This window comes from Heteronotia binoei, unplaced genomic scaffold, assembly GCF_032191835.1.
Source record: "Heteronotia binoei isolate CCM8104 ecotype False Entrance Well unplaced genomic scaffold, APGP_CSIRO_Hbin_v1 ptg001265l, whole genome shotgun sequence".
In the NCBI taxonomy this organism is placed as follows: domain Eukaryota; kingdom Metazoa; phylum Chordata; class Lepidosauria; order Squamata; family Gekkonidae; genus Heteronotia; species Heteronotia binoei.
Window position 1 is genome coordinate 1,448 of NW_026800217.1, and position 15,973 is coordinate 17,420.

The 15,973-nt window shown below is 50.3% G+C and overlaps 1 protein-coding gene across 1 annotated transcript; it reads left to right on the forward strand.

Moving 5' to 3' along the window:
* Positions 1–276: 276 nt before the first annotated feature.
* On the forward strand, positions 277–6,394 carry LOC132590951 (folate receptor alpha-like; the record flags this gene model as incomplete). Its single annotated transcript, XM_060263862.1, has 2 exons — positions 277–412; positions 4,638–6,394. Coding segments are annotated over 2 exons (411 nt in total), but the record flags the coding sequence as incomplete, so codon positions are not given.
* Between the last annotated feature and the right edge of the window lie 9,579 nt (positions 6,395–15,973).

The following is a 15,973-nucleotide window of genomic DNA, read 5'->3' on the forward strand; positions in this document are numbered from 1 at the left end:
AGTGTTGGACTGGAGGGGCCACTGGCCTAATCCAACAGGGCTTCTCTTATGTTCTTATGTGACACAGAGTGTTGGACTGGAGGGGCCACTGGCCTGATCCAACAGGGCTTCTCTTATGTTCTGATCCCTAGACAGCAGAGATCAATTTTCCCAGATGAAACGGGTGCTCGGGAGGGTGGTGTTCAAATGAAAACCCTCCCCGAGCTCTGGCCCCAATCTTCCCGGAGTTTTCCAGTCCAGAGTGAGAACCCTAACGGTTGTGGTTCTTGCTTGCAGGCTGACAACTCTTGGCGCAAAGAGAGGATCCTGAACGTCCCGCTCTGCAAGGAGGACTGCGAGCAGTGGTGGGAGGACTGCAAGGACCAGATGACCTGCAAGGAGAACTGGCACAAAGGCTGGGACTGGTCCACGGGTGAGTCAGGGAGAGGGTGGCTCAGTCCAATTCAAGAAATGTCTGGGGGCTTTAAGGGTGGAGCCAGGGGACGTTGGGGGTGGAGCCAGGAGCAAGCTTGAGACGAGTATGATTGAACTCCAAAGAGAATAAGGGGACCTTCTTTGGGGCTCCTAGAATTGGACTCCGTGGTCCAATCCTTTTGAAACACGGGGGGGGGGGGGGGGCGGGTTGAGGAGAGACACCGGATGCTATGCTGCAAATGTGGTGTCTCGATCTCAAAAAAAAGATAAGAGCCCCGTGGCGCAGAGTGGTAAAGCTGCAGTACTGCATTCGGAGCCCTCTGCTCACGACCTGAGTTCGAACCCAGAGGAAGCTGGGTTCAGGTTGCCGGCCCAAGGTTGACTTAGCCTTCCATCCTTCCGAGGTCGGTAAAATGAGGACTCAGCTTGCCGGGGGGAAAGCATAGGTTACTGGAGAAGGTAAGGGCAAACCACCCCGTCAAAAGTCTGCCGTGAAAACGTTGCGAAAGCAACTTCACCCCAGAGTCGGAAACGACTGGTGCTTGCACAAGGGACCTTTCCTTTCCTCTCTCTACCCTGTGGAGTCTCGAAGTGTCAAAGACTGGGGAAGGCAAGGGCAAATCACCCCGTAAAAAAAGACTGCCGTGAAAACGTTACGAAAGCAATGTCACCCCAGAGTCGGAAACGACTGGTGCTTGTACAGGGGATTACCTTGACCTTTTTATCTCATAAAACAGTCCTCCTGAGATACCCACAGATCAATTCTGGAGAGCCAGTTTGGTGTAGTGGTTAAGTGTGCGGACTCTTATCTGGGAGAACCGGGTTTGATTCCCCACTCCTCCACTTGCACCTGCTAGCATGGCCTTGGGTCAGCCATAGCCCTGGCAGAGGTCGTCCTGAAAGGCCAGCTGCTATGAGAGCCCTCTCCAGCCCCACCCACCTCACAGGGTGTCTGTTGTGGGGGAGGAAGGGAAAGGAGATTGTGAGCCGCTCTGAGACTCTTTGGAGTGGAGGGTGGGATATAAATCCAGTATCTTCATCTACCTCACAGGGTGTCTGTTGTGGGGGAGGAAGGTAAAGGAGATTGTGAGCCGCTCTGAGACTCTTCGGAGTGGAGGGTGGGATATAAATCCAGTATCTTCTTCTTCTATCTTCAATTCTCCATTATACCCTATGGGAATCAGTCTCCATAGGGTACAATGGAGTGCCCAGCAGACATCCCCCTCCCCTGCTTTCTAATGACCCTGAAGTGGGGGGAGGGCCTCCAAACTGGGGGATCCACAGCCCACACCTGGGGATTAACCCCCCCCCTCCACCTTGGCTGGTTTGCAAAGGCAGAACTGATCATGTCTCCTCCCCCACAAGGTGGTCCCAAGTCACTTACTCCTCTGCAAAGCCCATGTGCTCTCTTCTTTGGCTCAGTTGGCCATCCCTGAAGAATCCATGGACTTCTGGGAATTGCAGCTACATTAGTTACCCAGTTCTGCAAACCAGAGTCGCGCCGTAACGAGGTCTTTGGATCCTGGCCTGGGGTTGGATCTTTTGGGATTCCCCATTTTTCTCCTCATCCTAGGGTTGCCAAGTCCAATTCAAGAAATATCTTGGGGTTTTGGGGGTGGAGCCAGGAGCAAGGGTGTGGCAATCATAACTTGAACTCCGAAGGGAGTTCTGGCCATCACATTGAAAGGGACCGCACACCTATTTAAATGCCTTCCTTCCATAGGAAGAGAGCCAGTTTGGTGTAGTGGTTAAGTGTGCGGACTCTTATCTGGGAGAACCAGGGTTTGATTCCCCACTCCTCCACTGGCACCTGCTGGCATGGCCTTGGGTCAGCCACAGCTCTGGCAGAGGTTGTCCCTGAAAGGGCAGCTGCTGTGAGAGCCAGTTTGGTGTAGTGGTGAAGAGCACAGACTCTTATCTGGGAGAACCGGGTTTGATTCCCCACTCCTTGGGCCAGCCATAGCTCTGGCAGAGGTTGTCCTTGAAAGGGCAGCTGCTGTGAGAGCCCTCTCAGCCCAACCCACCTCACAGGGTGTTTGTTGTGGGGGAGGAAGGTAAAGGAGATTGTGAGCCGCTCTGAGACTCTTTGGAGTGGAGGGCGGGATATAAATCCAATATCTTCTTCTTCTTCTTCTTCATAGTAAATAAGGAAGGACGGGGGCACCTTCTTTGGGGGCTCATAGAATTGGACCCCCTGATCCAATCTTTTTGAAACTTGTGGAGTATTTTGGGGAGAGGCACTGGACGCAGTACTGAAAATTTGGTGCCTCTACCTCAAAAAACAGCCCCCCCCCAGAGCCCCAGATACCCGCAAATCAATTCTCCATTATTTCCTATGGGATTAAGTCTCCCTAGGGAATAACAGAGTTCCCATCAGACATTTCCCTCCCCTCCCCCTGCTTTCTGATGACCCTGAAGTGGAGGGAGGGCCTCCAAACTGGGGGATCCCCTGCCCCCACCTGAATGGTCGCTGGAGCACCTCATTATAAACATAACTTTCATTGTACTTGAAGGATTGATTTCCATTATCAACGTTGTAATCTTTTGCATTAAGCCTGTGGAAGCTTCAGAGAAACGGAGGCAGAGAGGCGCCGCCTTCGTAGCTGTCTGCTTCTGTTGGCTTTTTTCTACAGCAGTTTGACTTGTGAAGAAGACTCTCCTTTGCCAGTTCTTGGCTGAAACCCTTTGGAGGCCTATTGGTCCCAAGAAAGACTGTGCATATCGTAATATTCACCTTATTGTGTCCTTATAAAGGACTGAGCATACTGTATGATTTCACCGTATGTACAATTTACTGCTTTAAGCGATTGTTTAGGTTTCCTTTATGAGAGCCAGTTTGGTGTAGTGGTTAAGTGTGTGGACTCTTATCTGGGAGAACCGGGTTTGATTCCCCACTCCTCCGCTTGCACCTGCTGGAATGGCCTTTGGTCAGCCATAGCCATGGCAGAGGTTGTCCTTGAAAGGGCAGCTGCTGTAAGAGCTCTCTTAGCCCCACCCACCTCACAGGGTGTCTGTTGTGGGGGGTAGGAAAGGTAAAGGAGATTGTGAGCCGCTCTGAGACTCTTCGGAGTGGAGGGCGGGATATAAATCCAATATCTTCATCTACCTCACAAGGTGTCTGTTGTGGGGGAGGAAGGGAAAGGAGAATGTGAGCCGCTCTGAGACTCTTCGGAATTGAGGGCGGGATATAAATCCAATACCGTCATCTACCTCACAGGGTGTCTGTTGTGGGGGAGGAAGGGAAAGGAGATTGTGAGCCGCTCTGAGACTCTTCGGAGTGGACAGCGGGATATAAATCCAATATCTTCATCTACCTCACAGGGTGTCTGTTGTGGGGGAGGAAGGGAAAGGAGATTGTGAGCCGCTCTGAGACTCTTCAGAGTGGAGGGTGGGATATAAATCCAATATCTTCATCTACCTCACAGGGTGTCTGTTGTGGGGGAGGAAGGGAAAGGAGATTGTGAGCCGCTCTGAGACTCTTCGGAATTGAGGGCGGGATATAAATCCAATATCTTCATCTACCTCACAGGGTGTCTGTTGTGGGGGAGGAAGGGAAAGGAGATTGTGAGCCGCTCTGAGACTCTTCGGAGTGGAGGGCGGGATATAAATCCAATATCTTCATCTACCTCACAAGGTGTCTGTTGTGGGGGAGGAAAGGAAAGGAGATTGTGAGCCGCTCTGAGATTCTTCGGAATTGAGGGCGGGACATAAATCCAATATCTTCATCTACCTCACAGGGGGTCTGTTGTGGGGGAGGAAGGGAAAGGAGATTGTGAGCCGCTCTGAGACTCTTTGGAGTGGAGGGTGGGATATAAATCCAATATCTTCATCTACCTCACAGAGTGTCTGTTGTGGGGGAGGAAGGGAAAGGAGATTGTGAGCCGCTCTGAGACTCTTCGGAGTGGAGGGCGGGATATAAATCCAATATCTTCATCTACCTCACAGTGTGTCTGTTGTGGGAGAGGAAGGGAAAGGAGATTGTGAGGCGCTCTGAGACTCTTCGGAGTGGAGGGCGGGATATAAATCCAATATCTTCTTCTTTATAAATTTCAATGAAGATGTGTTGATTATATTGGAGGCTGGTTTAATCACAGAACCCTTAGGGGCTCCCTTGCTACCCGCCTGGAGATTGGCAACCCTGCCTCATCCACTGTGCATCTCTCCAGCCTGGTGTCTAGCAATGGGGAAGTCTCTGACCGGCTGCTTCCACTTCTTAATTCTAGGAAGTAATCGGTGTCCCTTGGGGAGTCCGTGCCTGCCCTGGACGCTCGTCTTCCCTGAACCCAAAGACCTGTGCGAGAAGATCTGGACCAGCTCCTACCAATACACCACTTTCCAGAGGGGCAGCGGCCGCTGCATCCAGATGTGGTTTGACCCCAAGCAGGGGAACCCCAATGTGGCGGTGGCCAAGTACTACTCAAGAGCAGGGCGGGACTTGGCTGTCGGTCTGCCCCTGACATTGCTCTTTCCTGTGCTCCTTTTCCTGCTCTCGGTGTAGCACGGCGTACTCCGTGCTCCTCAAACGCCCACTTCGGAATGCATCCTTTGCAACGGGTATTCCAGCTCCTCTGGTGTAGTGCAGGATCGGAACCATTACAGATGGGCAGTTCTGTTGCAGCCTTCCTAGCGACCGAACCCAGCTAGTCAAGAGTTTGGGAAGGATCGGGAAACCTTTCTTTTCTAAATACCTCTCCTCCTAAACATGGGGCTTTTCTACCTTCTGCCTGTTTCCCTTCCAAAATGTCCACGCGGAGCTTTTAATGGGAAGCATTGGGGACCCCCTCGGATATCTAGGCGAACTGCGCTATCCTAAAACTTAAGACAGGACCAGCGGCTGGATCTTTATGTGCCTCTCCGTTGTAGGGTTGAGAAGGCACTAACCTGAGCGCCAAGGCAAGGGAACAAATATTTGGGGATTAGAGACAGAGCCGCTCCTCTGCTTCCAAAGGTGAAACCTTTCAGCTTGAGAATTTAGGAAGGAACACTTGTCAAAGCGACGAGGGCAGCACAACCAGTCGATAACCTTTGTTCTAGGTGTCCCCACCTTTGTGTGTGTCTCCCTGCTTCATTGGCCGGCTTGAAGACTTCTTCAAAGGGGACACTTGGTGAATCTTTTCTTTCCAAATTCTGCTTACATTTTTGCTTATGGTGATGGCTGCTTTGGGTATAGAGGGAGCCGTTCTTTAAAGGAAGGCCTCTCTCTTGGCCCGGGAATGGGGTTGCAGGTTAGTTATCACTGTCATTTTCGTGAGCTCCTTAATCGGTGGTGGAGGGTTTTGTTCTAATCCACCGTCCTGCGGTGTCCACGAGTGAGAAGACGAATCCGCACAATCACTTTGCTACCTCATGGCTTAATGATGTATTGGCGTTCACTAGACCAGGTGGCTTCCAGAGCAAAATCAGATTAATTTTTCTTTTAAACAAAAGGGGCAAACACGGAGGTTGGGTGCAAGGATCAGAACTTGCTACCCACCCTTGTAGCAACCATGGTTTGTCAAACACTGTGTGACTGGGAGCTTTTGCCAGACTGGGTGTTCTGGAACGTTGGACTGAGAAGTTACGTCTCTGCACGCTGCTCACGCTAAATCCTGTTTTGTTCATTGCTTTTCCACGGCAACTGCTTAGAGCTGGCAGAAGCAGTCTGGATGTGGCCTTGGTCCCCGAGCAGGTAGGCACTGACGCACTTGGCTTCTCATAGCTTGTGGGAAGGCAGCTCTGCTTTTCTTTTTGGGCAAAGTCCAGGGGAAACAGAGCTGAATGTGCTGCCTTTAGCAATGCCCAGCTGGGCTTCCTGGTTTTTCTTAAAGCCTTAACCAGCTTCAGGAATCCATCGAAGAACTGCGTTTTAGCATCATGCCGGAATGTCCAGCGTCGCTCTGCGTTTGCGCTGCCTTCCGGTCCCCGTATAAAACTTTGTGCGTGCCTCTTGGAAATGAAAAGGAATAAAGGTTGGAAATTGCTTCGAGCTCTGTGCAAGGTTTATCTTGAGTCAGAATTTTCTTTCGTTGGTGCAGGTGAAAGAGGCCAGTCGTGTTGATGAGAGCGGGAAATAGGGTTACCAAGTCCAATTCAAGAACTATCTGGGGACTTTGGGGGTGGAGCAAGGAGACTTTGGGGGTGGAGCCAGGAGACTTTGGGGGGTGGAGCCAGGAGACATTGGGGGTGGAGCCAGGAGTCATTGGGTTGCAGCTAGGAGCAAGGTTGTGACAAGCATCATTGAACTCCAACGGGAGTTCTGGCCATCACATTTAAAGGGACCGCACACCTTTTACATGTCTTCCCTTCATTGGAAATAATGAAGGATAGGGGCACCTACTTTGGGGGCTCATAGAATTGGACCCCCCCAGTCCAATCTTTTTGAAACTTGGAGGGTATTTTGGGGAGAGGCACTGGATGCTATGCTGCAAATTTGGTGCCTCTACCTCAAAACACAGCCTCCCCAGAGCCCCAGATAATCATGGATAAGAAAAGGTATAAGAAAAGGCCTGCATGGTTAACCAACAAAGTAATGGAAGCTGTAAAAGGTAAGAAGGACTGCTTTAAGTGGTGGAAAGCTAGTTCAAGTGAGATTAATAAAAGGGAACACAGGCTGTGGCAAATCAAATGCAAGACTGTGATCAGGCAGGCAAAAAGGGACTATGAGGAGCATATTGCAAAAAACATAAAGACCAACAATAAAAATTTCTTCAAATATATTAGAAGCAGGAAACCAGCCAGGGAGGCAGTGGGACCCTTGGATGACTAAGGGGTCAAAGGATTACTGAAGGAGGATAGGGAAATGGCTGAGAAGCTGAATGCATTTTTTGTCTCCGTCTTCACCGTGGAAGATGAGAAGTGTTTGCCTGCTCCAGAACCACTTATTTTGGAAGGGGTGTTGAAAGACCTGAGTCAGACTGAGTTGACAAGAGAGGAGGTCCTACAACTGATAGACGAATTAAAAACTAATAAGTCACCAGGTCCGGATGGCATACATCCAAGAGTTCTGAAAGAACTCAAAGTTGAACTTGTGGATCTTCTTACAAAAATCTGTAATCTTTCATTCATATCTGCCTCTGTTCCTGAGGACTGGAAGGTAGCAAATGTCACCCCCATCTTTAAAAAAGGTTCCAGAGGAGATCCGGGGAATTACAGGCCAGTCAGTCTGACTACAATACCGGGAAAGTTGGTAGAAACCATTATCAAGGACAGAATAGTAGGCACATTGATGAACACAAGTTATTGAGGAAGACTCAGCATGGGTTCTGCAAGGGAAGATCTTGCCTCACTAACCTATTACATTTCTTTGAGGAGGTGAACAAACATGTGGACAAAGGAGACCCAATAGACGTTGTTTACCTTGACTTCCAGAAAGCTTTTGATAAAGTTCATCATCAAAGGCTCCTTAGTAAGCTCGAGAATCATGGAGTAAAAGGACAGGTCTTCTTGTGGATCAAAAACTGGCTAATTAATAGGAAGCAGAGAGTTAGTATAAATGGGTAGTCTTCGCAGTGGAGGTCGGTAAGCAGTGGGGTGCCGCAGGGCTCAGTACTGGATCCCATGCTCTTTAACTTGTTCATAAATGATTTGGAGTTGGGAGTGAGCAGTGAAGTGGCCAAGTTTGCAGATGACACTAAATTGTTCAGGGTGGTGAGAACCAGAGAGGATTGTGAGGCACTCCAAAGGGATCTGTTGAAGTTGGGTGAGTGGGCATCAACGTGGCAGATGAGGTTCAATGTGGCCAAGTGCAAAGTACTGTAATGCACATTGGGGCCAAAAATCCCAGCTACAAATACAAGTTGATGGGGTGCGAACTGGCAGAGACTGAGCAAGAGAGAGATCTTGGGGTCGTGGTAGATAACTCACTGAAAATGTCGAGACAGTGTGCGATGGCAATAAAAAAGGCCAATGCCATGCTGGGAATTATTAGGAAGGGAACTGAAAACAAATCAGCCAGTATCATAATGCCCCTGTATAAATCGATGGTGCGGTCTCATTTGGAATACTGTGTGCAATTCTGGTCACCACACCTCAAAAAGGATATTATAGCATTGGAAAAAGTCCAGAGAAGGGCAACTAGAATGATTCAAGGGTTGGAACACTTTCCCTATGAAGAAAGGTTGAAACGCTTGAGGCTCTTTAGCTTGGAGAAACGTCTACTGAGGGGTGACATGATAGAAGTTTACAAGATAATGCATGGGATGGAGAAAGTACAGAAAGAAGTACTTTTCTCCCTTTCTCATAATACAAGAACTTGTGGGCATTCAATGAAATTGCTGAGCAGTCGGGTTAAAACGGATAAAAGGAAGTCCTTCTTCACCCAAAGGGTGATTAACATGTGGAATTCACTGCCACAGGAGGTGGCGGCAGCTACAAGCATCAAGAGGGTGTTAGATAAAAATATGGAGCAGAGGTCCATCAGTGGCTATTAGCCACAGGGTGTATATATATGTATATGTATATATATGTATAATTTTTTTGGTTGGGGTGGTGGTGGTGGGGGGTGGGCTCCCTCTGGGAATCCTACCCCCCCCAGGGAAAGTGCATGCGCAATACATAGCCTCTCCTCTCCCGGTGTAGTGAACGCCGCGTGGTCACTGTCTGGCTATGCCTGGCAGATGGTCACTGCAATGGCCTCTCCTGCATTACTGCATCCGTAGCAACACCTTCTCGCTGGTCCCCCCCGTTTTCACAGAGTTTGCTACGTCATGGTGCGACCGAAGTGTCCGGCGGTATAACCGGATGGGCAGGCTGGGCCCACCAACCTCGTCAGCCTAAGAGAAGGAAAACTCTAACATCAAACCCGGGCAGATAGAGCTCGTTAATGTAACACCTACCACCTGGAGGACTCACTGCCGGCGTCCCGGCTTACTGGGCCATGGCAGATGACCCCCAGGTGAAAGGGTGGAGCCAGTACCGCGCACACTGCGCTTCACCTAAAAAATTCCTCTGCGCAGGCCTGAAGGGCATATCCACACACACAACCCACAACGCATCAAGTCGCCCTGAACGACGCTCTGCTCTAGTTGCCCACGAACTTCTCAGGTTGAATATCGACATAGCAGCTCTCAGTGAGCTCCGTTTCCCTGAGGAAGGTAGTCTTCAAGAACACGGTGCTGGCTATACCCTCTACTGGTCGGGTAAGTCAAAGGCTGAGAGCCGCCTTTCTGGCGTTGGCTTCATGGTCAGGAACTCCATTGCCTCCAAACTCGAAAACCTTCCAACAGGTCACTCAGATCGCATCATGTCCATGCGCCTCCCACTTCAAAACAAGCAGCATGCAACACTCTTCAGTGTGTATGCCCCAACCCTTCAAGCAGATCCTGCAGAAAAGAACAAGTTCTATGCTGATCTACGCAACCTCGTACGGAAGACCCCTACAGAGGACAAGGTGATCATCCTTGGCGACTTCAATGCCAGAGTAGGTAAAGACTCGGAAGCCTGGAAAGGAGTACTTGGCAAACACGGCATTGGCAACTGCAATGACAACGGGCGCCTCCTGCTAGAATTCTGCATGGAGCACCAGCTCACCATCACCAACACTATCTTCCAGCAGAAGAACAGTCTGAAGACAACCTGGATGCACCCACGGTCCAAGCATTGGCACCTTATCGACTACATTCTGGTGCGCCAGAGAGACCTTCGAGATGTCTTACACACCCGAGTAATGCCCAGCGCAGAATGTCATACGGATCATCGTCTTGTACGCTGCAATCTCCGTCTTCACTTTAAACCCACACCCAGGAGAGGAGGTATCCCTCGGAGGAAGTTTCAGGTTGGCAGCCTCCAGTCAGCCGAAGTTAAAGCTGCCTTCCAGGCAAAACTCCAGTCAAGAATTGAGGACCTCAGTTGCCCCACAGACCCTTCTCCAGAAGCACTCTGGGAACACCTAAAAACTACCGTCCTGCAGATCTCTGAAGAAGTCCTCGGGTTCTCCACAAGGAAGAACAAGGACTGGTTTGATGAGAACAATCAAGAGATCCAAGAATTACTGGCAAAAAAGAGATCTGCCTACCAAGCACATCTTGCTCAGCCCTCCTGTCCTGGGAAAAAAGCAACCTTTCGCGCTGCATGTAGCAACCTCCAGCGCAAGCTTCGAGACATTCAGAACGAGTGGTGGACCAAGCTTGCAGAGAGAACCCAGCTGTGTGCAGACACTGGTGATTTAAGAGGGTTCTACGAAGCCCTGAAGGCAGTATATGGTCCATCATATCAGGCTCAGAGTCCCTTGCATAGTGCAGACGGCCAAGTGCTCCTCACAGACAAGGCATCCATATTGAACCGGTGGTCGGAGTATTTTCAGGTTCTCTTCAGTGCCAACCGCGTAGTTCAAGATTCAGCAATCCACCTCACCCCACTTCAACCGGTGAAAACAGAGTTGGATGAGATCCCCACCCTAGAAGAGACTGTTAAAGCCATCAAGCAACTGAAAAGTGGCAAGGCAGCAGGAGTTGATGGAATTCCACCAGAGATCTGGAAGCATGGGGGCACAGTACTACATAGCTCACTTCACAAAGTACTTGTCACCTGCTGGGAACAAGGCAAATTACCACAGGACTTTCGCGATGCAATCATCATCACCCTATACAAGAACAAAGGGGAAAAGTCAGACTGCTCCAACTACCGGGGGATAACCCTGCTCTCCATCGCAGGCAAAATCCTTGCCAGAATACTCCTGAACAGACTGGTGCCCACCATTGCAGAAGAACTCCTCCCAGAGAGCCAGTGCGGCTTCAGAGCTAACAGGAGCACCACCGACATGGTATTTGTTCTCAGGCAGCTCCAAGAGAAATTCAGGGAACAGAACAAGGCTCTGTATGTGACTTTTGTCGACCTTACCAAAGCTTTCGATACCGTTAGCAGGAAAGGCCTGTGGCAAATCTTGGAACATTTAGGATGTCCCCCAAGGTTCCTCGGCATGATCATCCAGCTACACGAAGACCAGCGAGGCCAAGTCAGACACTGCAACGACCTCTCGGAGCCCTTCCCAATAGGCACAGGTGTAAAGCAAGGCTGCGTTCTCGCGCCAACTCTCTTTACGATCTTCTTTAGCATGATGCTTCAAAGAGCCGCAGTAGATCTAGATGAGGACGATGGTGTCTACATCCGCTATCGCACCGATGGCAGCCTGTTCAACCTGAGGCGACTAAAGGCACACTCCAAGACAATGGAAAAACTCATCCGAGAGCTACTGTTTGCTGATGATGCTGCACTCGTCTCCCACTCGGTATCAGCTCTGCAGCATATGACGTCCTGCTTTGCAGAGGCTGCCAGGCTATTCGGCCTAGAAGTTAGTCTGAAGAAGACAGAAGTTCTCCACCAGCCTGCACCCCAGGAAGATTATCACCCTCCCTGCATCACTGTGGGTGAATCAGTTCTGAAGACAGTCCAGCAGTTCAGCTACCTGGGGTGCATCATCTCCTCAGATGCCAAGATCGACAAGGAGATTGACAACAGGCTGGCAAAGGCAAACCGTGCATTTGGCCGACTGCACAAAAGAGTGTGGAGCAACAAGCATCTGAAAAAAGGCACAAAGATCAATGTTTACAAAGCGGTTGTGATGACAACCCTCATCTACGGCTCCGAATCGTGGGTTTTATACCGTCATCACCTGCGACTCCTTGAGCGCTTTCATCAGCGCTGCCTTCGCACCATCCTCAACATCCACTGGAGTGACTTTGTGACCAACACTGAAGTCCTCAAGCGGGCAGAGGTTACCAGCATCGAGGCACTGCTGTTGAAGACGCAGCTGCGCTGGGCAGGGCATATTTCTAGGATGGAAAACCACCGCCTTCCCAAGATTGCCCTGTATGGCGAACTCTCCACCGGTCATCGAAATAGAGGGGCACCAAAGAAGAGGTACAAGGACTCCTTGAAGAAATCCCTTAGCACCTGTCACATCAACCATCACCAGTGGTCTGACCTAGCCTCAGATCGCAAAGCATGGAGGCACACCATCCACCAGGCTGTCTCTTCCTTTGAGAACGCACGCATAGCTGGTCTTGAGGACAAAAGGAGATTGAGGAAGAATCGCACTGCTACAGGACCAACCCTAAATCAGACTTTTCCCTGCAGCCGCTGTGGCCGGACCTGCCTGTCCCACATTGGTCTTGTCAGCCACCAGCGAGCCTGCAGCAAACGTGGACTATTGCACCCTTCTTAAATCTTCGTTCGCGAAGCCAAGCCGAGAGAGAGATTTTGGCCCCTGTGTGACACAGAGAGTTGGACTGGATGAGCCACTGGCCTGATCCAACATGGCTTCTCTTATGTTTTTACGGATCAATTTTCCATTATACCCTATGGGAATTTCCTCCCCCTCGCCCGCTTTCTGATGACCCTGAAGTGGGGGGAGTGCCACCAAACCGGGGTATCCCCTGCCCCCACCCGGGGATTGGCCACCTTAGCGGGAAAGGTATTCTGCACGTGCTCTGAGCTGTTTCGGAAAATGTGACAGGACAGCACTTTGACGCACTGAAATGGGTGGCAGTTACGCCCTGAACAGAACCTCGTTGGTGACAGGAAGCCAGAGGGCTCTGATGAGAACAACGTCTGGCCTCATATTAATAGGGCTGCCGTTCAGAAAGCTAGGAGTCGCTGGGCATCAAGAGGAGAGTTAGTTAGCAAATGGCTCTCTGGGAGGCAGCGTCTCCATTTCATAGCAGTTTAGTTTGGATTAGGACCACAGCATGGGAGAAGAGGCGTCTCAAACTTCCTTCCTAGTTCTTGACAGAAACTGGGCAGAGGTGGGGGGGGACTCCATCTGTACTAGTAAGGTACGGTCTGGTGTCGTGGTTAAGTGTGCGGACTCTTATCTGGGAGAACCAGGTTTGATGCCCCACTCCTCCACTTGCACCTGCTGGAATGGCCTTGGGTCAGCCAGAGCTCTCTTATCTGGGAGAACCGGGTGTGATTCCCCACTCCTCCACTTGCAGCTGCTGGAAGGGCCTTGGGTCAACCATAGCTCTCTTATCTGGGAGAACCGGGTTTGATTCCCCACTCCTCCGCTTGCAGCTGCTGGAATGGCCTTGGGTCAGCCAATGCTCTCTTATCTGGGAGAACCGAGTTTGATTCCCCCCTCCTCCACTTGCAGCTGCTGGAATGGCCTTGGGTCAGTCAGAGCTCTCTTCTCTGGGAGAACCAGGTTTGGTTCCCCACTCCTCCACTTGCAGCTGCTGGAATGGCCTTGGGTCAGCCGGAGCTCTCTTATCTGGGAGAACCGGGTTTGATTCCCCACTCCTCCACTTGCACCTGCTGGAACGGCCTTGGGTCAGCCATAGCTCTGGCAGAGGTTGTCCTTGAAAGAGCAGCTGCTGTGAGAGTTCTCTCAGCCCCACCCACCTCACAGGGTGTCTGTTGTGGAGGGAGAAGATATAGGAGATTGTGAGCCGCTCTGAGTCCCTGATTCAGAGAGAAGGGCGGGGTATAAATCTGCCATTTTCTTTTCTTCTTCTTTTCAAGGTTCCCCCAGTGAGAGACGTGCCACTCCTTGGGAATCATGTCAAGGAAACCATGTGGGGTGAGGCTGAAGTGCTGCAGTCTACCACATGCTGTCATTCAGAACATCTGAATGGAGGCCCAGATTGCAGCCACTGCCAAGTCAGCCTTTTTCCACCTGAGGCGGGCAAGGCAGTTGGCTCCCTTCCTGGAGCGCCAAGATCTGGCAACGGTACTTCACGCAACGGTCACCTCAAAGCTGGATTACTGTAATGCCCTCTACATGGGGCTGCCTCTGTACCGAACCCGGAAGCTGCAGCTGGTGCAGAACGCAGCGGCCAGACTGTTGCTGGAGCTCCCTAAATGGGAGCACATACAGCCTGGGCTGCGCGAGCTGCACTGGCAGCCAGTTATATACCGGGTTCGTTACAAAGTGCTGGTCATTACCTTTAAAGCCCTATATGGTCGAGGACCTGTCTACCTTAGGGACCGTCTCTCCCCATATGAGCCCCAGAGAGCACTGAGGTCAGCTGGAAAAAACTTGCTGACCACCCCCGGACCAAGAGAGGTGAAGCTGCAATGCACCCGCAATCGGGCCTTCTCATCTGTAGCCCCGAGCCTATGGAACCAACTCCCAGAGGAAATGCGGGCCCTGCGGGACCTTGAACAATTCCGCAGGGCCTGCAAGACCTTCCTTTTCAGACTGGCCTTCGCTGAAGAAAGAAGCTGCTAAGGATAACCGCCACCACAAAAGAACGAATAGCAATAGCACTTTTATTAATTTAATTTAATTAATTGATTAATTTTAAACTCATTAGAATTTTTAAATGCTGGATGTAACTTTGTTTTTATATAATGCTGTTAGCCGCCCTGAGCCTGCTCCGGCGGGGAGGGCGGGATACAAATAAAATTATCTATCTATCTATCTATCTATCTATCTATCTATCTATCTATCTATCTATCTATCTATCTATCTATCTATCTATCTATCTACCTTCTTCTACCTTCTTCTACCTTCTTCTATCTTCTTCTATCTTCTATCTTTCTATCTCTGCTGGATAAGCCCACCGGTCCATCCAGGGGTCATTTTGTAGAAAAAGAGGTGCTGGAGCTCATTAGCAGAACTCGTTTGCATATGCCACACCCCCCTGTGGACTCCCCCTGATGTTGCCTCCTGGCTTTGGGATTCAGAGGTTTAGTGCCTCTGAATGTGGAGGTTCTCCTCAGTCACCAGGGCTATTAGTCACTAATAGACTTCTCCTCCTTGAATCGCTCTAATCCCCTTTTAAAGCTGTTTATTTCTGTGGCCATTATTACATCCTCTGGCAGCGAATTCCTCGTTTTAATAACTTCGTGTTAGAAGTATTTCCTTCTGTCCATCCTGAGCCTCCTTCCTTGGATGTCTTCAAGTTCTTGTATTTTGGAGAGGAAGAAAAAATTCTTTGTCAGCTCTCTCCACCCTGTGTATGATTTTATAAACCTCTATCGTGTCCTCCTTTAGACATCTCTTTTCTCAGCTGAGAAGTCTCTTCCTCTCTTCAGCCTTTCCTCCTAGGGAAGGTGCTCCCACCTCCTCACCCCCTTGGTCACCCCCCTCTGTACTTTCCCTAGCTCTGAAGTGCCCTTTTGGAGGGCCGAGGACCAGAACTGCACACAGTATTCCAAATAAATTTCATTTGGTTCTATTCGCCATCGGAATAATTAACTTTCAGTCCAATTCTAGTGCACTTGACTGATATTTTGCAATACTGATATGTGCTTGATTCAGCATGTGTGAAAGTGCCAGCAGGTTCATAAGAACATAAGAGAAGCCATGTTGGATCAGGTCAGTGGCCCACCTAATCTAACACTCTGTGTCACACAGGGGCCATAAAAACCAAGTGCCATCAGGAGGGCCATCAGTGGGGCCAGAACAATAAAATCCCACCTACTATTGCCCCCCTACCCTGAAGCACCGTGAATACAGAGCATCACTGCCTCAGACATAAGAACATAAGAGAAGCCTTGTTGGATCAGGCCAATGGCCCCTCCAGTCCAACACTCTGTGTCACATAAGAACATAAGAGAAGCCCTGTTGGATCAGGCCAATGGCCCATCCAGTCCAACACTCTGTGTCACATAAGAGAAGCCTTGTTGGATCAGGCCAATG